This window comes from Acomys russatus, chromosome 7 (genome assembly GCF_903995435.1).
Source record: "Acomys russatus chromosome 7, mAcoRus1.1, whole genome shotgun sequence".
Classification (NCBI taxonomy): domain Eukaryota; kingdom Metazoa; phylum Chordata; class Mammalia; order Rodentia; family Muridae; genus Acomys; species Acomys russatus.
The window spans coordinates 33,944,595-33,966,386 of NC_067143.1; the positions used below are offsets into that span (position 1 = coordinate 33,944,595).

General features: G+C 48.6%; 1 protein-coding gene across 1 annotated transcript in view; it reads left to right on the plus strand.

Annotated features, from left to right (window-relative positions):
- Acan (aggrecan) overlaps positions 1 to 21,792 on the plus strand; it is a 64,491-nt gene that overhangs the window by 12,387 nt on the left and 30,312 nt on the right. Inside the window, exons 2-3 of the mRNA XM_051149306.1 lie at positions 18,187 to 18,263; positions 20,487 to 20,870. Of these exons, the coding sequence (XP_051005263.1) occupies positions 18,194 to 18,263; positions 20,487 to 20,870 (454 nt within the window). The 5' untranslated portion in view covers positions 18,187 to 18,193. The remainder of the gene's footprint in view (positions 1 to 18,186; positions 18,264 to 20,486; positions 20,871 to 21,792) is intronic.

Below are 21,792 nucleotides of genomic sequence, written 5' to 3' on the forward strand. Positions count from 1 at the left end.
GACTCCAAAGCTCCTAGCTACTCAGCATTCCACTCAAGCAGAGGGTGGATGTCTCAGTCGCACGCTGTTTCTCATGCAGCAGAAGGACGAGGGACCTATCCCCAGCTTGGCTTGTCACATCAGTCAAGATGTTTGGGAGGAAGCCCTTTTCTGTGGCCAAGAACTTCATATTCACTTGGGGGGCAGAGGCAGAGCCCCTTCTATGAGCTAAGAAGGTCTTAGACCCAGAATCTGTTGGGCTCTGACAAAAGAGTTCTGTTTTCTAGCAGAGTCCCACAAGTTAGGGGTGTGTGTGTGTGTGTGTGTGTGTGTGTGTGTGTGTGTGTGTGTGAGAGAGAGAGAGAGAGAGAGAGAGAGAGAGAGAGAGAGAGAGAGAGAGAGAGAGAACGAGAGACAGACAGACACACAGAGAGAGATTTTCTGTGTGTACACACCTTCTGAATTTCAGAGGTCAACTCTAAGTGCCATTCCTCCTCAGTTGCCAGCCAATTTGTCATTTGAGGGTCTCTCATTGACTTGGGGCTCACAGGTTCCACTACACTGACTCACCAGTGAGCCCCAGGGATGTACCTGTCTCCACCTCCCCGCCCCACTGCCCCCACCAGGCCTGGGATTGTGAGCATGCGCCACCACACCAGGATTTTTTTTTTTTTTTAAGCTGTGTTTGGGACTTGAACTCTGGTCATTGTGTTTGTAAAGCAAACGCTTTCCCCACTGACTTATCTCCCAGCCCAGATTCCCATGAGTTCAAACACAGAGACAGCATGCTCTCTCACCAGCCAAGACACTCTTGCCGCCACTGTCCCCAGCTGGCTGCCACCTTGGTCACTAAGGAGGCCATTGGTTTTGACACACAAACTCCAGTTCTCCAAATTGCATTCAGGGCCAGAATTGATTTCCCCCTGTGATTACACTGAATGCAAATTTTTCAAAGGATTTAAATTTTTATTTTTATTTTCAGAAACTCTTTTCCCTGTCAAAACTAGTAAAGGCAGTGTAGGAAGCTTGGGAAAGATAAACATTGAAGTGAAAAGAAACACGAAATCTACTCTAAACTTTCCACCCTAAGGACCAATATGTCACCTTTCTGTCTGCGTTTTCTTCCTTGTGAATGTGCATAAGAATAAATGGCGGCACTCAGAGGAAGGATAGCAAGTTACCAAGAAGAGACTCCATATTCTAAGAGCATATATAGGGGGAGGAGGTCTCCCTCAATCACAGACATAAGGGAGGGGAGAAGGGGGGAAGTGGGAGGGAGGGAAGAATGGGAGGAAACGGGAAGGGCTAACAATCGAGATGTAATATGAATAAATTAATAAAGTTTAAAAAAAAAAAGAATAAATGGGGCTGTAGCCCACCTATTATCATGGCAGCTTGATTCTGGTAGTTAACATACAAGTGTCAATGTGTTTGCGTGCCAGCTCCCACGCTGGAGTATTTTCTACACCAGACTTCTTTCTGGTCACAGTAAGGGACACAGCGAGAGGGATAGAAAGATTTCCTTGTCCTCAGGGAGCCTGTGGTGTGGGTGAGAGACCATCTGCAGGGAATTCTCCTAGTCAGCACGGTGCAGGGAGTCCTAGCTCTTTTGCTTGGGTGCTGCTGCTGATATTGCAAGAGCTGGTGAATTTTTCCACAAAGAAAAAAAAAAGTCACAGCTGCTACCATCCAGTTCAAATGGACCCGTGGCTCAGCTAAAGTACAGTTTGGTGTCACTGAGGTCTGCAGGGCCTCCTCCCAATATATATGTGCCCCCGTAAGCCAGAGACCTGAGCTTGCTGCTCTGAGTTGGCTCCAATTCCCTGGTTCTCCTGTGAGTATCCAGTGCCAAACGATAAGTATCTCTCATACCACGTGGCCCTTAAAATATTCCCAGCACCCACATGGCAGCTTACAACTGTCTGTAACTCCAGTTCCAAGGGATCTGACACCCTTATACCAATGTACATAAAATAAAAAAATTAAAAAATAAATAAACCAACTAATTCATATGCTGCTCAGATAAATAATCAATGGCCTGACATCACAATGGAAGAAAGACAGGTTGTGCTGAACTCATTAGCAGACAGCATGGTGGTCCCCAGTATGGCAAATGCCTGGGAGATTTCTGAGGGAAATTTCTGATCAACTTCTTTTCTGCCTTCTATGGTGCTTTAGATCTGTTGTCCACAAAGAAACGACCCCCACTGGAATATTCAAGATGTGCCCTGTTGTGGGTGCTGTTGGCAGTGTGGCACCTGAGAAGACCCTGTTCATGGGGGAGAGGGTATCATCCTTAGTTAGATATATAACGGACTCCAGAAAGACATGGAGGTTGTCCAATGGAGATAGGATGGGAGGAGCCCTAGAAACTGTCTTAGGGCTGGGGAGACGCTATCAGTTTCCCTCTGCAGGAGAAGTAAGAGCCAAATTCACAGAGACAGGAAGTAAACGGTGCCTGCCAGGGGCTGGAAGGAGGGAGAAATATGGGGTGGCTGTTTAATCAATACAGACCTTCAGCTCTGTGAGAGAAAAATGGTCCAGGAGATGGAGGGAGGGAGTGGGAACTCAACAGGGTGGCTGCCGGAGGCTGTTAACTTGTATCCGTAAGGTGCTTGAAATGACACATTTTATAGTGTGTATATTTTAACACAATTCTGAGTGAGTCATTAAAATAAAAAAAGGAGGTCTAGGGATGCTAAGGATACCAGTCAGTTGAGGAGGTGCTTGCCTAGCATGGGAAAAGCCATGGGCTGGATCCCCAGCACCACATAGGCCAGGTGTGGCAGTAGTCCCAACACTTTGGAGGTCGAGTCAGGGAGTCAGGAGTTCAAGGTCATTCTTAGCTATATACTGAGGCCTAGGCCAACCTGAGTTACCCAGTCTCAAAACAAAAGGAAAGGCAGATCTGTCTATGAGCCCAGCGTTGGGAATAAAACACAGTTTGAGAAGAGATGGGGGCAGCAGTGAGGAGCCACAGATCTGACAACCTGCTGAGAGGTTCTTTAGCACTGTAATCCTGTTGGCCTTACTGAGGATGGTCCCACAGCCAGAGCAGGCTAGCCAGAGGATGAGGACATGCTGGAAACAGCTGGGAAGGGAGGAGGCAAAGAGGAGACAGCTTGTGAGTGCCTGTGGCTCCTCTTCAAGCCCTGATTTTGAGGTACTCTCTGAGGATTTCAGGGATAAGTTCCACCCCTTTAAGGGCAGAGGCCTTCCTTTGAAACAAAACCAATCTGTAGCAGGCACTTAATATGTGTCTCTAACCTCTGGTCCCACCCTTCCCCACCCCTTTGGTGGTGTTAAGAATGGAACACATGCTGTTAGAGTTTTGTGCCCCTGAGATAGAGGCCCAGCTTCTTAATCTATTATTTTGTTTTAAATTTTTATTTTATTCTATGTGTATGGTTGTTTTGACTGCATGTGGGCCTAGTACCTGTGGAGACCAAAGAGGGCATCGGATCCCCTGAAACTGAAGTTACAGATGGTTGTGAGCCATCGTGCTGTTGCTGGGAATCAAACCTAGGTCCTCCAGAAGAACAGCCATTGCTCTTAAGTGCTGAGCCAATCTCTCCAGACCCCTCCGCCTTTACCCATGATTTAAACAAACATGGGGGTCTATGAGATGGCTCAGCTGGTAAAAAAAAAAAAAAAAAAAAAAGTGCTTGCTGTCAAGCCTGGCAATCTTAGTTTAGTTCCTGGGACCCACATGGTGAAAGGAGAGAACTGACTTTTTGCAAGTTGTCTTCTGACCTCCACTTTCACACTATGGCAACTACACACAAACAGAGAGAGAGAGAGAGAAGCAAACAAACAAATCCAGGGTGCCCCTTTGTCTGAGGCCCTTTAATGCCTCCTGTGATGCCCTGTTCAGCAGCATCTTCATCAGCAGCCTCCCTGTATATGCGGGCAGCAGGGAACTGGTTAGCATGTTTAATCTCCATGGGATCAAAACCATCTGGCTCTGATGCTCCTCGGCTGTGAGATGCCAGGTTAACCACCTCTCTGTGCCCCACCCCACCTCTCTCTCTGTTCCCTTGATTCTAAAACAGAACTGATGACAGTCAGCCTCTCCCAAGACTAATTTCTATCCAAGCTCCATTGTAAAGAATGCCTGCCAGGAACAGGGAGGAGGGAGAAATATGGGGTGGTTGTTTAATCAATACAAACCTTCAGTTCTGTGAGAAGAAAATGGTACAGGAGATGGATGGAGTGAGTAGGAACTCAACAGGATGGCTCGTTGAGGCTGTTAACATGTATGCTTAAAGTTCTTGAAGTGACTCATTTGAACCTAACATGGGGTCCAGCCCCATCTAGGAACACCCTAGAGGCAAAAGTTGTGGTCATACCATGGAGGAGGAATGGCCAAGGGTAAGTGAGATCCATGCACGGTCTCCTTGCTGAGGCAAGCAAACACTCTAGGCAGCATATGCTCCTGCTGTGATTAAGAACAGTGGTAAGGGCTGGAGAGATGGCTCAGAGGTTAAGAACACATTGTCTGCTCTTCCAAAGGTCCTGAGTTCAATTCCCAGCAACCACATGGTGGCTTACAACCATCTATAATGAGATCTGGTGCCCTCTTCTGGTGTGCAGGTGTACATACAAGCAGAATGCTGTATAAATAATAAAAATAAATACATCTTTTTAAAAAATGAACAATGGTGAGCTTGATCGGGAGAGCAGTTCTTTGTAGACTTCCTGTAGGAGAGGCTACCTGGCAAAGATGGAATCCTACCTGGCTGTGGTAGCCTCTCTGCCCACACCTGGGACAGGGTCATCCCCCAAAACATCGATCCTTCCCACCACCAATGCCATTAGACCCCTCGGGGAGGCTTTTCAGGACCCAACCCAGTGCAGTTTCTACTAGTCTGTGATCCTACAGACTAATCTGTCTGGGGAACCTTTGGTCCCTGCACCAGAACCTTGCAGATCACAGATGCCTAGTGAGGAAAAGAGAAAGGGGGTAGGGGGAGAGAAAAGAAAACCAAGAAGAGTTTGGCACTGTCTGAAGGAAAGGTAGTTATCCCTGACACATGAGGGCCAGAAAGCAGGCTCTTCCAAGAAGAGAAAGCAGTGCCGCTGCAGGACCATCACGTGACACAAAGGTCCCTCCAATTGTCCACTGTGGACCCATCTTTGATGGGACATGGTGTGACTGGTGAATCAGGAAAGAGTTAAGGATTTTTTGTTGGAATTGGTCATGTAGAAGAGCTTACCTCAGCCTCCAGTCCCTCCAGAAGTCAAGTTGATAGCTCATGGCACAAGATCTCCAGCACAAATCCCCACTGTGAATATAGACTGGCCGGCCTGGCCCAAGGCCCTCAGGTAAACAGTCTCTCTTATCGGGCAAGGCATTCTAAGAGCTCAGAGCTCACCTCCTGGGAGCTGGGAGCAAGAGTTAAACTTTATCTTAGACAGAGTCAATTCTCTACTGCTCAGAAGGGTCACTCTGTGACACCCTGATCTGCTACACAAAATCCCATGAGCACATGCACTGTATTCTATGAAGTTTGTCCATGACTCCCATTGGCTACCAAAAGAATATACAGCCCAAAGGGAACTCGGTAGGTGATCTCTGGGATGTCTTTCCCAGCATCTGAAATCAGAGGTGCACATCAGGGTCCAAGGAATGAGGTTTGATTCCACATAACTGCCCACCCCCTTCTACCAAATCCCTAAACTAAACAAGACTCTGGACATCTGTCCCAAAAATGAAGGAACTGGGCTGATTGGCTACATCCCAGGCACACGAAGCTCAACTGTCACCCCACACATGTGGTGGCAGCTTCTCTGGAGCAGGTATTTCCACCAAGATCCTCAGCTTTCATTCGTCTTTGTTAAAGATCATTTTTGGATGCGTGGGCTCAACTACCACCAAGGAAGGCCATCAGGGGTGTCGTGACTCTGGGTTTCAGCCCCTCCCCCAACTCCTCCTCATCTTGCCAGGTTGGCAATGAGAATGGAGTAGCAGGAATGGAGCTCTTGGCCCTGGGAAAGGTGCTCATTTCTGATGGAAAGTTGAGGCCGAAGGACACTCCTTTCCAAAAACCCAAGTCTCATATTTACCCAAAGTCTGAAATTAATGCAGAAAAAGCTTCCTAGCTCCCCAGGCTGGAGTGGAAGGCTGAAACAGGAAGAGGAAGATCCCAAGTACTGGGGTCCTTTCCTCAGACAGAACAGGGCAGAGCTGAATGGCCCTAGGTGGGTAAGCCAGGAGCCAGAAACCGTGCCCAGAGCTCCTCCAATTCAACAGGAAATTCCTAGGCCTCTGGAAGTGAGCACAGGGAGGGTGGGAGCCATGGGGAGAAGCCAAGTAGTTGAGTCAGTGCCCACTTTTATCCAGGCGCTTACTCCAGCCTATAGCCATTGTCGCAGTGTCCGATCCTTGTGAAGCCCTCCTGCCCAGTGCCTGAGTGTGGCCTCCCCCTCAAGAGTAACCACCATCTGTAAGCTTAGCACTACTTTCATTCCCAGAAGGAACCCAGGAGAGTCATTCATTCATTCATTCTACAAATACCAAGTTCCCCCAGTGTGCCATACACTGTTCTGGATGCTGGGAATAAAGCAGACAAAAGTGTCTCCTGCACAGAGCATAACTCTAGCAAGAGAAACAGACAATTAAAAGTAAAAAGGGGGGGACAATGATTTCAAATAATGGTACAGATGGGCTATCCTTTTGAGATCCAGTTTCTGAGCTCTGATTTTTTTTTTTTTTTTTTTGGAGTATTTGCACATGCATAATGACATATCTAAGAAATGGTTCTTATATCTAAACAGTAAGTTCATTTGTTTCATTTCCGCCTTATACATAGTCTGGAGGTGATTTTGATACTGGTCATGGAACAAAGTTTAATGGTGAGAGATTTGACACCTGGGGAATTTGTGTTGGTGCTCGGCTTTGGATTTGGGAGCTCTCTGGGTATTTCAGATTGGAGGTATCCCACTTGTGATGCTGTAGACTTTGGGTTCGCCACATGTGACATGACAGTTTTGGGTTGTTCCACGTGCGTTGAGTGGATGAGGTGTAACAGGTGGGTGTGGTTAAGGAATATGTAAGGAAGGGAACATTTGAACTGAAACTGCAAACTGAAAAGTGGACAGCCATGGAAAGTTCGGGAAGGGTGTGGGGGGAGGGGCAGGAAGAGCAACTACAAATGTTGCTCCCTTAGGAGGATCATTCAGTGTGCCGAAGGTACAGCTAGAAGGTGGCTGGAGTCAGAGGCACATGGGATAGTGGTGTCATATGTGATCCAATCAGAAGCAGGAGACAGTGTGTGGTACATGAGATGCTGCGCTTTATTCTGGAGACACTCATTCTTACCCAAGAAACCCCTAGGCCAAGTTCTCTTTGTGGAAGCTGTCTATCCCATGCTCAGCACCTCTCACTCGTTTAAGAGACCCATTTGATAACAACTCCCTTTCTCCCAAGGCCCCTGTCTCCTCTCAGCAGTATCTGACTATCCAGGGGCCCTAGAGACTCACCGTGATCTGAAAAGAAGAAAGGACATCTTAGAGCAGGTTATCACAGGAAGCCATCCCCTGCCTCCCACCTATGGAAATTCCAGGCAGTGATAATAAGAAGCTTGCCCACAACCACAAAGGAGGCAGGTTTTGAGACAAGGTATGAACCCATGGTGTGTACTTAAGGCACTCATCTCCCGCATACTGCATTGTCTCCTAGGAAACTGGAGAAAAGGCTATTTCAGGAAACTGGATGGATCCTGGGTTCAGAGTGGACCCCATCTTATCACAATGTAACCAAGTCAAGAGATGTTGGTAGCTATGGGGTGGAGGGAATCAAGAGAAATCAGTGCTCTCTTCTCAAGAGTTTAGGGTCAGCTCCTGCCAGCTTTCCATTGTGCTCCCTCCCACCTCCACAAACAAAGCATCCCCTACAAACATTATTTGGACCAACCATCCTGAAAGCCATTAAAGGATGGCAGCAGCCAGGCCACTGTGGCGCACACCTGTAATCACAACACTCAGGGAGGCAGAAGCAGGTGGATCGCTGTGAGTTAGAGGCCAGCCTTGTCTTCAAAGTGAGTCCAGAACAACCAAGGCTACACAGAAAAACTCTGTCTCAGAAAAACAAAACAGAAGGACGGTTGCAAGTCCTGTCTGTCACCCAGCTAGCAAGCTGTTGGTGTAGATGGTGGTCATGAACCATATAACTCTTGTGCAATTGGCCTGGTGGGTACAGGCAAGAGCCACCATGTTGGGATGATAGATATGGCCCTACAGTGGGTTTCTAACTTGCAATTGAGTGTAGTGAAGGAGAGGACTCAGAGCCCAGCACGATCCCTCCCTTTGTGTGAGTAGGTGGTCCCAGTGTGAACTGGGAATCCAGCATGCCAGCTGCATCCTGTAGCCTGGGAGCCCCAGCAGCAGCAGCAGAAGCAGGCCCTCCCTTAACCCTGCATCCTCTAGTCTCGAGACAAACTTGAATTTGACTCAGGATTATTCACTTATGTCTCTGTGTTGCGCATCCTCTTTGTCCTGCTCTTTTCTGCTATCCTTTCGTTTCCTTGGTGGGTTTCTGAGTTCTCCTATTTCTCTCTTTGGGATATACTCTCTGTTTCTGTATTCTGACTTTCCTTCACAGGCTCACATGGAGGCAGCCTCCAGTCTGCCATCTTACCCAGAATCCCCTTTCTCCTAAATCTGACTTTCCCCTAGCTCCTCACTGATTGAAATCCGTTTGCTGAATGAGTAATGAGTGAGTGAGACTGAAGAACTTAGATGGACTGGGAATGTAGAAGGAAACATCGGTAGCCATGAGATCTGTACTTCAGACCAGCCCCAGATACTTACACCTGTGTGATCTGGGCAAGCTAAGTAAGCTCTCCAGTCAGATACCAGCTATTTATAGGAAATAGCAAGATGCTTTGTCTGTTTGAGTTTTCTTTTGCTTTCTGAAAGTCTCGTGGAGTCCAGGCTGGCCTAGATCTCACTGTGTTGCCAAGGATGGCCTCGAGCTCGTGATCTTACGTCTGTCTCCTGAATGCTGGGGTTCCAAGCATGTACCATGGTCCCTGGCCTTAAAGATTAGAAACAATCTTGGTAAAGCTAAGAACACAATTCCTGACACACAGCAGGTCCTTTAGACTCTCAATGACGGCCAGCAGCTGTCTTCAGACTGTCCATGAAGCCATTATGTAAGCTGATTCTCACTAGAAAATGCTCCCTATTCCCTGAAGATAGAGAGAAGATGGCTGTCCTCAGTGACCAAGGAAGTCCTGAGAGCCACTGAGAAACACTGAAGACAAGGTGGTAGCATCTGACTCCTAATTTATGGTCGACGGTTTTACTTGAAGTCAAGTCCTATATCCAGCCCGAGTGAACGTCACCACCCTTCAGTGAACCAAGTAGGAGTAGTGTTCTCATTTCCAGCTGGCATTAAGAGTCAAATGGCCATGCACCTGGGGCATCCTTTAAATTAAAACTAAGCATGCATCGCACTTGAGTCACCACACACTGGATGACAGCTTTCCTGGGTGCACAGGCTCAAGGCTCAAGGCCCATGGTAGGTAGTCAGTGCAGGACACTAGGTTAACTGCAACAATGTGGGGGTGGGGTGCATAGGTTCTCTGTCCTCAGTGAGGGAGAATCCAGTGGGACAAGATCCTACGATTCAAGGAGATACATCTGCTGAAGGCCATATAGCACCTCTCACTAGATTCCTATGGCAGTCCTGCCCTATGCTACAGATCCTGCCTTCTCAGCACTGTAGAGGTAGGAGGCAAAGCGTCAAGGAGACTTAAGTAATTGCGCCAGCGCTGTGTGCTCCTGTTTAAGTGTCAGAGCTGTGACTTAACAAGATCTGTCTGGAACCAGCGGCACGCTCTCACAACTGCATCTCGCAGCCTCTCCCAACTCCCTTGTACATCATTCCTTGGCGTCACGCCCCTCCCCATTCCCCATGTCCTGTAAACAGTTGACCTTGTAGATTAAAGCATCTATGAGAGAGAAGCCACCAGCCAGGATGTGCTCATTCATAAATTGGGTTTAACATATGAAACGGCAAAGAACAGCCAATATTCCTTGTATAGGCCTGTAATCCCAGGTACTTGGGAAGCTGAGGCAGGAGGATCACAAGATTAAGTCCTGTGTGGACCACCCTGTGAGTTCAAGCCTACCCTGCTTGGGCAACTTAGCAAGACTCTGTCTCAAAATAAGAAGTGAAAAAGAGCTGAGCTGAAGATGAAGCTTGGGGTAGGGGCCCTTGACTAGACCATAGGACTGTAAGTTTCAACTGCAGCATCTCAAAGAGAAAAAGAAAAGGCATGGCCAAAAGGAGAATGTGTCCAACCGAAGTCCTTAGGACATCTTCCAGGGGTGGCGTTTATGCTGGGCCTCTAAAAAGAGTTGGACTAGGTCAAGTGTAGAGCTGAGGGGACAGTAGTGTGCATGGACAGAACTGGGTAGTAGAAAGGAGGTTGGGTGAATGGCCAGACCGGAGGCAAACAGCACTAAGGGGTGACAAGGACAAGCCCACATTAGCATAGAGCTAATGCCACAGACACCCAGCTGGGAGTCACTTCTCCATGTCTTGTCTTCTTTTCTCCCACTGGTGTCACCTGCTCTGCTCTTGCCCTCATCCTCACCTCCCTACATGCCCTCCTATTCCCTAAACATGGCAGAACCCCCATGCTCTCACCACCTCCCTTCTCCTCCTCCCTGGTACACGCAAGGGCAGCCAGCATCTTTCCGCCTGTGCGGAATTCTCCCCGAGAATGGTCTTGTCTTTAGCCCTGGCTGTTGAAAAGGCAAGCACGAGGAGGCCCCTAACCAAGAAGAAGTCCATGAAAGGGAGACATGAAACTTACTCTGTCTCTGCATGTCAAAAGCCACCAAGACTACATGGAGTTAGCACTTAGAATCCCAGAGCTTCCCATCCCAGGGCTGAGTCTCACATTTCCATTTAGGTGGTGGTGGGGTAGCTCAGTTGGTAAAGCATTTGCCTAGAATGCACGAGACCCTGGATTCAGCCCCCAGCACCGTATAAACTGAGCGTGGTGGTGCAGACCTGCAGGAGCATCAGAAGTTCAAGGTTACACTCAACTACATAGTGAGTCCAGAGCCAGCCTGTGCTACATGAGAGCCTGTCTCAGAAAAAGGAAAACAAACTGTATGTTCAGTGTCCACTCTAGGCTTGATCCGGGTTAGGACTCAGCACCCCTCATCCATGTCTGCCATCTGTGGGTTCAGGTTTGCCTGCCCCTGTAGGCTATCAGCTATGCTGAGGGAAGAAAAGCTCTTTTCCATTCCCTGGTCCCTCTCAGTTAGAGCTTCCCCATGAAGACCAAACTGTGGCCCCCACTCCCCCCCATCCTCACCCCCACTCCTCCCCACCCCCACCCCTCCACCTTGCTGCTCGTGCCTTTGCCCGGGGCTCACTCCATTAGCTAGAAAGAAGGATTGATTGTGGAGCTGGACACAGGATGTTCCCGAGATAACAGAGCACAGAACAAATCCGGAATAAGAAAATCAAAGACAAGAGACGGAAGAAAAGAGAGGAAGGAGGGAGGAAGTGAGGGAAGGAAAGAAAGGGAAATATGAAAGAAAAGGGATACCGTATAAGTAAAGAAACATTAACTCTGTGTTTGTGTGTGTGTGTGCACGCGCGCGCGCGCGCGAGTGCGTGCACGTGTGCATGCACGTGAGTGCGATGTCTCCAACTTACAAGTGCAAAGACTGTAAACAGTGGCTCTGTGGGTTCCGCACTGAGATGTGAAGTCTGCTTCCTGGCCCCCTTTCCATGCCATCTTGTCTGTTTGAGATATGTGGGAGATGAACAGCTACAGTTGGGGCCCCTCTGCCAGACAGCCCTTCCCCTTGCAAGATTAGAAAGTCCACTGTCGCGCACAAATCTCAGGGTAGCTTTCATCCGTGGGTGGGTGACATCAAGAAAGGCTCCATTGGAGACCAGCCTGCAAAGAGATGACTAGATGAAGGCTGGTGGCCTTTCTCCAAGACTCGAATTAAAGGCACTGAATGCCTTGGCCCATTGCAAATTTTACTGGCTCACCAACCTGCCAAACCCAGGGTCCACTCATCCATTCAGTGAGGAGATGTTACACATACTGTTCTGTATAGTTACAGGCCCTATATATTAGTTAACGCTGCTCAGTAGGGCTGATTTTCAATCAACCTTAAGAAGGTTGTGCTCTGTACATTGTGAAGCAAAGCTGACACAGCAAAGTCAGAGGAGAGAAGGAGACGCTGAGGATAGAGGAGATGCAGCTGAAGCTGAGAGGCAGAACCACGGGGCAGGCCCTACTGACTGGCCAGGCTCTTTGTAGGAAGTGGGAGCCACCAGGGTCAGAGAAGACGAGGGAGGGGAGTGCATTCAATCACATAATCCGCCCACCGTAAGGTGGACTCCAGTGGGCGTGGAAGTGAGGGTAGCCCAGCCCTATAGAACTAGAAAATACATAGGACAGACATGTGAGTAGAGAATAAGCTTTCATTAGCTGGAGAGAGAGAAATAACTATTGTCTTTCTCCTATATTCCTTTATATTTAGCCTAAGTTATTTCCAGCGTGCTGGTAAATCCACTCTCAGAAAAAAAAAAAACAAGAGCCTTCTTTCACCTCTTGGGTGTTTGCTGATTACTGTAGTGTAAATTCTGTAGTGTTATACTCCCATGTAACACCCAAGTGCAAATTGCGAATGTGACAGTTGCTGGAGACAGAATTGAAAAGAGATGCTTTATACTGACTGCGGTGAGCTGGCACAGTTGAGAGTGGCACTGCCAAGGTTTTCCTTCAGGTCCCCGGAAGGAAAGGCCCTGGTTTTTATTCCCCCTGATCTGCACCTAGACTGTAACCTTTCTGAAGTCACATGCCAGACTAATGTGCCAGTATAGCCATGCGCACTGTGAGCAAGCTGTATTGCTCTAGCTGAGACTTACAAATGTAAAAGGGGGAGAATCTATCCCCTGGTGCTGTGCACGTGTGCATGTTGAACCACTGTGAGCCTCCAGTTCCACCTCCCTACCCTCTAAGACCTCGGGCTGAAGGAAATGATTTCTAAGATGCCCAGCACCCCCTGCCCCCCCCCCTCTCTCTCTCTCTCTCTCTCTCTCTCTCTCTCTCTCTCTCTCTCTCTCTCTCTCTCTCACACACACACACAAAAACACACACACTGCCCCCTGTGTGTATATGTTCATGTGTGCATGTACATGTGTATGTGTCACTACAATAAGTGTTCAGAAGACAGCCAAGATCACTATTTTGTGAAGCTCACAAAGTCTGGGAATTAGGAAGAACCAAGCCTTGGAATTGGACTCGGGCTATGGCTCCACTATTAACCTGCTGTGTGGTCCTCAACAAAATACTGAGCTTCTTTGGGCCTTGGTTTCTTCAGCTGTAAAAATCAGTGCATTGGATTTGAAGTGCATAATGGTCACTCTCAGCTCTGGAGGAAGGAGTTCTGGAAACTGCAGAAGGTAGGACTGATAGTGTCAGCACAGAATAGGAGGTCGGGAGCACACTGGATCCCTGACGTTGTGTCCTGTGTTTTATGTGGATTGGGTGGTGGACACCATGGAAAGATCACAAGAGTGAGCCACTGGTAATGGGATGGACCACTGTGAGCCACTGGCAATGAGATAGACCACTGTGAGCCGCTGGCAACAGGATGGACCACTGTGAGCCACTGGCAATGGGATGGACCACTGTGAGCCACCGGCAATGGGATGGAGCACTGTGAGTCACTGGCAATGGGATGGACCACTGTGAGCCACTGGCAATGGAATGGACCACTGTGAGCCACCGGCAATGGGATGGAGCACTGTGAGTCACTGGCAATGGGATGGAGCACTGTGAGTCACTGGCAATGGGATGGAGCACTGGTTAATGGACACGCTAGCTAGACAAGGGATCTGTGGTGGGACTGGAACCTCACACTGACTCACCATGCAGGAAGAGGCTAAGGGCCTCCAGGCCTGGATAGGCCTCCTGGAAGGAAGGTCACACTGTAAAACCCCATTGTCGTCGTTTCTGATGGAACAGAACTATCATTTGATCAGCTGAGTTCTGTGGAAAACTGCCGCAAAAAGATGGCAGTTACCAAGAGCAAACAAAAATAAACTCGGGTTGGATTAGGATGCAGGATATGGTGATTCTTCCCCCACCCCCATCCCACCTCCCATTTCCTGTTTCCCTGAATTTTGGAAGGGTGGTGGTGTTGATTTTGAAATGAAAACAGTTGTGTTCTTTTCGGAAAGTCACCTAGTCTAAGGCTCCTGGCAGGTAGGAAGCCTCCCCTCCCACAGCCATTTCCATCGCTTCCGATCCATGGGTTCTGAGTAGCTCGCATGGGCTGACAAGTGGGTAGTGGGAGAAAGTGGCACCGGTGGGTGCCTGCTGATGCTAAAGCCTGTATGTGGACAGTTCCAAAGGCACAGTGCCCGGCCCAGATGAGAACCGGCTGGCAAGACATCTCCCTCCATCTGTGAAACAGCACGGACAGCTCTTGTGTTAACAGGCAGTAAGTGACCGGCAGGGCCAAGACCTGAGTCTGAGTCTTGACTGAGCCGCTGAAAAAGGAATTCAGAATGAGAGGATCAATAGCATGATCTGATGGAGTCTCTGCCTCCAACTATGGAACACAGTCACACCCAGAGACAGACAGACAGACAGACACACACACACACACACACACACACACACACACACACACATACACACTCACACACACACACACACCACAGCTGAAAAGTAGGAGTCTGTTGCTATTGCTTTGCCTGGTCAAGCCTCCTAACAATTGTCCTCTGAGAAAGCCACTTCCTGGTACACAAAGATCCTGGGGCTTTCTGCTGGGCCATGGCCTATGCCTCTGAGCCTCATCGCTGTCCACCTCAGACCTCCCTTTCCATCTCCCCATTCCCCAAGGCCCTACACGGACCGTCCCTTCCCACTGCCTCACTTTCCTTCCCGTTGAGAAAGGTCTCTCTGTCCACGAATGAGCATGGGCTGGCAAAGTCAGTCTCCTTAACATAAAAGACTCAGTGAGTCCCAGAGAGGCTTGGAACTCAGACAGAATGGAATTTCTCCCTATTTTTCTTTACAACTGAGAAAACACACACAAACACAAGAGCATATTTGTTGCGATAATTCTATCCCAAAGTTTTTAAGAAGAAGAAATAAAATTAGTTTTTGCTGCCCACTCTGCACCAACCCCCCCCCCCGCCTCTCCCTTCCCCCTTTTCATTCCTTCACATTTCCTGGTCTACGCCAGGGAGAAAAACAGAGCCAGCCCAAGCCCCACAGAGCACCATTGCAATCCCAGACAATGTCCGGCTTGTTCGGAGAGCGAGGGAAGAAACACAACTCTGAAACATACACAAAACTTCCAAGTGAAGGGTGTTCTGAGAGGGGAACAGGCTAGCTTTGTGTCTGGGTCCTGGGTAAAGGTCCCTCTGCAAACACACCTCAGGCTGATCTTTCTTGAACCTCCAGGAGACCATTTCCCAGCCCTGACTGACCTTGAACAAGAGCCCCTCTCCCAACTCTGTGTCTCCTCAAAGTATCAGACCTGGGACCCCAGAAATGTTTTTTAAAGTTAGTATCTAGGCCAGAAAACCTCTAAGGAAAAATCAAGAGGCCGTTTCTTAGAACTCTGGAACTTTCCAGACATACTACAGCACGCAGGAAGGGGGTGATGTGCCTCTATATCCTCAGCCACACAGATGGACCTTTCATTTGGGTGATAGATACATATGGCATGGGTAGAGGATGGATGGTCATCTGTCCTGGGCCCAGATCGTCCCTTCTCAAGCAGTCCTAAATGCAAATGTCAGTGTCCTCCCTTCCCACAACCCTAGTGCTCCTACGGGTACTGCGCTGGCCCAGCCCAGTCTATAGTGAGTAAGCAGAGAGCGACATCTGCTGGACTGTTAAGCTCCGACAGAGCTGAGGTTGACGTGTGGAGCCCATGGGGTCCTGGCTCTCTGTGGCAGCAGACCCCATCTGTTCCTTAGTTCCCACTGCCTCATCCCCAGGGCTTCCTTAGACCAAAAATAGATAAATGTTGATGCCCAAAGATGGGGCACAGGGTCACACAGTGCAAATCTCGGAAGGTGTGTGTGACATGGCTGTGTACCCTCAAGGCAGTGGTAGCTACCATGAGGCCTAGACTGTTTCTACACACAGCTGGCTGAAGGTCCCTGCTCCATATGGTGGCTCGACAAACTCAGTTATGCTTACTGCCTGGAGCTGGGATCCCTGTGGTTCAGGGGAGACCCCTTAAGTGGTAGTTGCAACCGATCAGTGTACATAAATGACAACAGACCAGCTGATGACAATCAGGGAAGCTTGACTTCTAATTCACATAAAGCGGCATTTGGGCCAGAAGAGGGCCACAGGAAGTCCTCAGTTCTCACTTCCTGCCCTTAATTGTTCATCTCACAGCCTGATCAAGAGCTATCTTCCTGATTCTAGCCAGGGCCTTGAATTTTGCCTAAAACCTTGACACATGATCCTTCCTAAAATATACAAGGTTCCTGAATTTGAAGTGGGTGTGTTATACTCAGATTCCGTCCAGAAACTAGATAGTCTGTCATCTCTCTGCATCTGAAGGGGTGTGTTAGGGTTCTCTAAGGGAACACCTCTCTTTCCCTTCTTCCCCTCCCTCCCCCACCTCCCTCCTTCTCCCTCCTTTTCCCTCCCTTCCCCTCTTTTCCTCCCTCTCCCCCTCCTCTTTCTCTCCCCATATCTTCTTCCACTGCTCTTTATCCCTCCCTCCTCCCTCTCTCCCCCCTCCTTTTCTCCTCCCTCCCTCCTCTCTCCTCCCTCTTCTGTGGCATTAATGTACTTGAGCCTATGGAAATGGTAGAGTTCAGTCACTCGTGGCTGTTGCTGTGTGTGCATTTATGCACGTATGCATGTGTGTATATGTGAGCCATTGGGTATGAAGCATGCTAGGAAAACACCTGAGCACTGAACCATGCCCTAACCCTTTACATGGCTTCTTGATACACAGTAAATGCTAAGTGTCTGACTGCTTAGTGAGTCCATGGTGAACTGTTTCAATTAGGTGTTTCTAATAAGTAATATACATTCTAAAATAAAAACAACACAAAGTGTAGTGTAGGAAATACATCGTAGCAGCCGTTTATTATCATTGCCAAGTATTATGTACTATGTACATAATTATATCCCTTGCGCTTTCATATGATTGGCATGCAGTAAATGTGTTTTCAGCAGCATCACTACAAACAGGTGAGAAATGTACTGCACTGGGACGTTACAGTGTCTCTAGGCAATAGTGAGTTTTTCACCCCCACTATAATTTTATTATTGTATATGGGCTCCACCGTTGACCAAATTGTCATTATTTATCATTTTGTTTTCAGCAGAGGACATCTCCTTGTATGATTGTGGGGGTGGGGAGTGAGTAAGAGAGAGAATAAAGACAATAGAAGTGGAGGCTCTGGGTCCCCTGAGCTGCAGAGGGACTGACAAGGAAGCTATGGTAGCGGGCTGCGCATCTTCAGTTTGAAGTTCCACATGTTCAAACCCCAGAAAAAGCTGATGCTTCAGGTCAAGTCCAAAGGGAGGAACAAAAACCAGCTGGAAGGCCATCAGGGAAGCAGCCCCTGTCCCTCAAGAGAGGGTCCATTTTTATTCAAGCCTTCAGACAATTAGCTGTGACCTACCCACACTGCAGAGGGGAGGGCCGTCTTGGTCTACAGATTCCAGTGTTTGTGCAAAACCCCTCACAGACGCATGCAGAACAGTGCAGGAACATGAGCATCTGTGGTCCACCTGGCGTGTATCATTAACTATCACAGGAGCTCATTAGTGTGAGTCTCCACTGGCTTGACGATGGGAGGACTAAGGGACCAACCAACCGTTGACGATGGGAGGACTAAGGGACCAACCGTTGACGATGGGAGGACTAAGGGACCAACCGTTGACGATGGGAGGACTAAGGGACCAACCGTTGACGATGGGAGGACTAAGGGACCAACCGTTGACGATGGGAGGACTAAGGGACCAACCGTTGACGATGGGAGGACTAAGGGACCAACCGTCTTTAAATTAAGCTGGGAAAACTTCTTGGAGAAGCCACTGCACAAACCACTGCAACCTCCTGTTGTGGAACATGACTTCAGAGCCTTGGGCAAAGAGTCTACCATGTTATCTCTCCCACCTCATCTTGCCTTAGCTGTCCAACTAACACCTCTGCTACCTCTTCCAGGTGAACTATGACCACTTTACTTTTGGTCTTTGTGACTCTGAGAGTCATCGCTGCAGTGATCTCAGAAGAAGTTCCAGGTGAGAGCAATTGTATGCATGGCTTCTTTATTCGTAGCGGACCAGTGGCTGGGTTCTGAGTACAGAACACAACTTTGTTTGGGGACATAGTCTCCGGTCCTCTTGTTTGGGCCTTTTCCTGGCCCCAGTCCTTTCTTGCTGCAGCAGGAAGGCACCCACTCATGTGTGCAAATGTGTGTGTGGGGGCGCATGCACACACAGAGCCTGTTGTTGCACGTGCATCCGCTCCTGAATGCCCTCTAGCAAGCACAGTGCACGGGCCTTCTTTACAGCACTCTCCCCTGAGGGATCTCATCCAGAACTGCTGCACAGTGTGAATGGGACAGAGAGAAGACATGGGAAAGGCCGCCAGGAAACATGGGTGGGACCATCAAAGAGGCGAAAAGAACCTGAGGAACAAAGATAAAAAGACTGGTTTTTCCTCTAAAAGTGGGGGCAAAGGCCTGGTGTGAGCTCCTTCATCCCTGATTTAAGGAAGGTGTGAAGAACTTTACATGTGGTGTGGGGGATCTGAGATTCGAGGCCTGAACATGTCTGTGGGACCTCCCAAGCAGTGGGGGGTACAAAAGGAGGCTTGCTCACAGTGGGGAGAACCAGGGGACACTTAGGTGCTCTTCTTCCCATCAACTCACTGTATTCCAAAGCAAAATTCCAGGACTTTAGGGTCATGGTAAAAAAAAAAAATTTCCATGATCAAATGGAAAGACACACAGTATTTTATTCACCCACATACTGGCCCGGTTCATGGCTTTTGAATATGTAAATGTGGGTAGCCGGACCTCCACTGATGCTCAGAGACCCACGGATATCCAGGCCCTAGCCATCACCTGGGGAGATGTGTCCACATCAGCAAAACAGAGCACTAGGGTTGGCTGAGAGCTTTGACAACCACCAAGTTGGAGTCAACAGCTATCCCTTGAGGACCGCTACTGCAGAGCTAAGCTGTGGCCAGCGGCGTCAGGGCTGAGCAGCAGATGGAGGTGTTTGTGGAGATGTTGGAGTCTGTCCAGACATCAAAAGGTCCAGGCTGAACTCCAGACATTCCTGGCTTCCCTGGCCTTACCCTGCTATGCGTCTACCACCCACAACTATCTTAAACATTTTTTATTTCGACCTGTAGCGTTGCTTGAAAGGAAAGGTTCTGTAAATTTAAGTTCTGCCATGAAAGGTGCTGTGTGGAAAGTGGTTTCTCTCCTGTTCCAACAGGATTCAAGAAGCACCCCATCTTCTCTAGTGACTCACTTCGTAATTTGTAGTCTGGCCCTACCCAGTCCCACATTTCCAGATCTGACTCAGGCAAAAAATGTCTGATCTCCTGTTCTTCCTCCAGTTTCCTCATCCTTTACTTCAAAAGCCCTATCCTTCTGTAAGCCCCAGCTAAAGCCCAAAGCAGACTTCCCAGAGTGGGATACACCTTTGAAGTTCTGCGTTTCAAGTTTAAAGGCCGTGTAGAATTGTGCATAGCCCCTAATAATTATTACACCCAGTGTGTTTGGTAGTTTCTGCCTCTGTGAGAGAATGTTTCAGGAAAACAGCTTTGCCTGTGGCAAGGCAGACGCATCATGCCTGAAAGGTACAGTGGAGAAGAACAGTTCATTTTGTGGTAGCTTGGAAGCAGACAGGCAGGCAGGCAGAGAGAGAGAGAGACAAAGAGGCAAAGACAGAGACAGACAGAGAGACAGAAACAGAGAGGCGGAGTCTGGGGATGGAGGTGGACTTGAACAAGACATGTCTTTTAAAGTCACACCTCCAGTGATCTATTCCCCCCCCCCATGAGGCCCCACTTCCCCCAAATCAGCTATGAACTGACCAATCGATGGACCCATTGACAAGGTTAACATCCTCATAATCCAGTCACCTCTCAATAACCCTGCCAAACCTTCCACACATGAACCTTTTGTGGGGACCTCATCATATCCAAAATAGATGCTTCAGTATTTTTTTTTAAATCTCTGAACCAAGCATATCACTACTCTAAGAATAGGGGACTGTTTACCTAAAGATTGGCATCCCCCAGATGTCCATAGTTTGAGCTGTGATATCTCTCTCATGCTGATCTGGAGAAGATGCTGTGAGGCTCCCTGGGAGTTCCCAGGTTTCCCCATGGTGGGCTGGACTTGGGCCTCTCAGATGGCTGCATCTCCAGGACTCAGGTAGGGGCAGAGACTCGTGATCTCTATAACTCCTAATGTATTTCTCTGTCCTCCCATCCGTCCCTCACAGACCATGACAACTCACTGAGCGTGAGCATCCCTCAGCCATCTCCACTGAAGGTCCTCTTAGGGACTTCCCTCACCATCCCCTGCTACTTCATCGACCCCATGCATCCTGTGACCACTGCCCCCTCCACCGCCCCCCTTGCCCCAAGAATCAAGTGGAGCCGTGTTTCCAAGGAGAAAGAGGTGGTCCTGTTGGTGGCCACTGAAGGACAGGTTCGAGTCAACAGCCTCTACCAAGACAAGGTGTCACTACCCAACTACCCAGCCATCCCCAGTGATGCCACCTTGGAAATCCAGAATCTTCGCTCCAATGACTCTGGGATATATCGCTGTGAAGTGATGCATGGCATTGAGGACAGCGAGGCTACCCTGGAAGTCATAGTAAAAGGTGACGTCTTCCCACAAGGATGCCATGTTGCCTGTAGACTTAGAATGATGTCCTCAACGGTGTGGACCTTAGTGACAAGCTTTCCCACTCAGCCTTTCTACATTCCCATTTTCTCCTTGTCTTCCTCTAATGTGGGTCTGGCAATGCCATTCTTTGTAGAGTTGGGACCCTGGGGAGGGGCACATACATACATCCTGGTATTGGCAGTCTGTTTGCTAACAATCTTTGACTTGTTGGGTGTGTCAGTTTTTCTTGCTGCTGTGATCAAATACCATACAGAAATCAACTTGAGGGAGGAAGGCATTACTTTGGCTCAGTTTGAAGGGATACAGTCCACCATGGTGGGGACAACATGGCAGCAGAAATATGAGGCAGCTGATCACACTGCATCAACAGTCAGGAAGCAGGAAGATGAACCCAACTGCTCACCCAGCTCCTTTATCTTTTTTCTTCACTCTGGGACCCTGGACCATGGGATGGTACCACCTACAGGAAGAGTGTGTCTTCTGTCTTTAGATAAATCCTCACAGACATACCAGAGGTGTGTCTCCTACGTCACAGTGGGACTTGTGAGTGTGCTCATTTTGTACCTGAACAAATGAGTTGAATGGCATGCCCGACATGACTTTAGATATGAGTGAAAGTGGTTTCCTCGGGTGCCATCCAGGCATCTTTTCCCTCCTCATCCTCCACCTCTTTAGTCTTAGCTTCAGAGGCCAAAGAAATGGCTGAAGACTCACTCCCTGGTCTCCCCTGTCTCTAAGAGATCTCATTAGGGTACCCCTGAGCTACTGGAGACATGGAAACTCTGGTATCTCTTTCCCTTGGGGGAAATTTTTAAACAGTCCTAGAATGACAAAAAAAAAATCACAAGGAGACAGTTTTTTCTTTAGTTCAAATAACTTTCTTATTGTTGGAATTA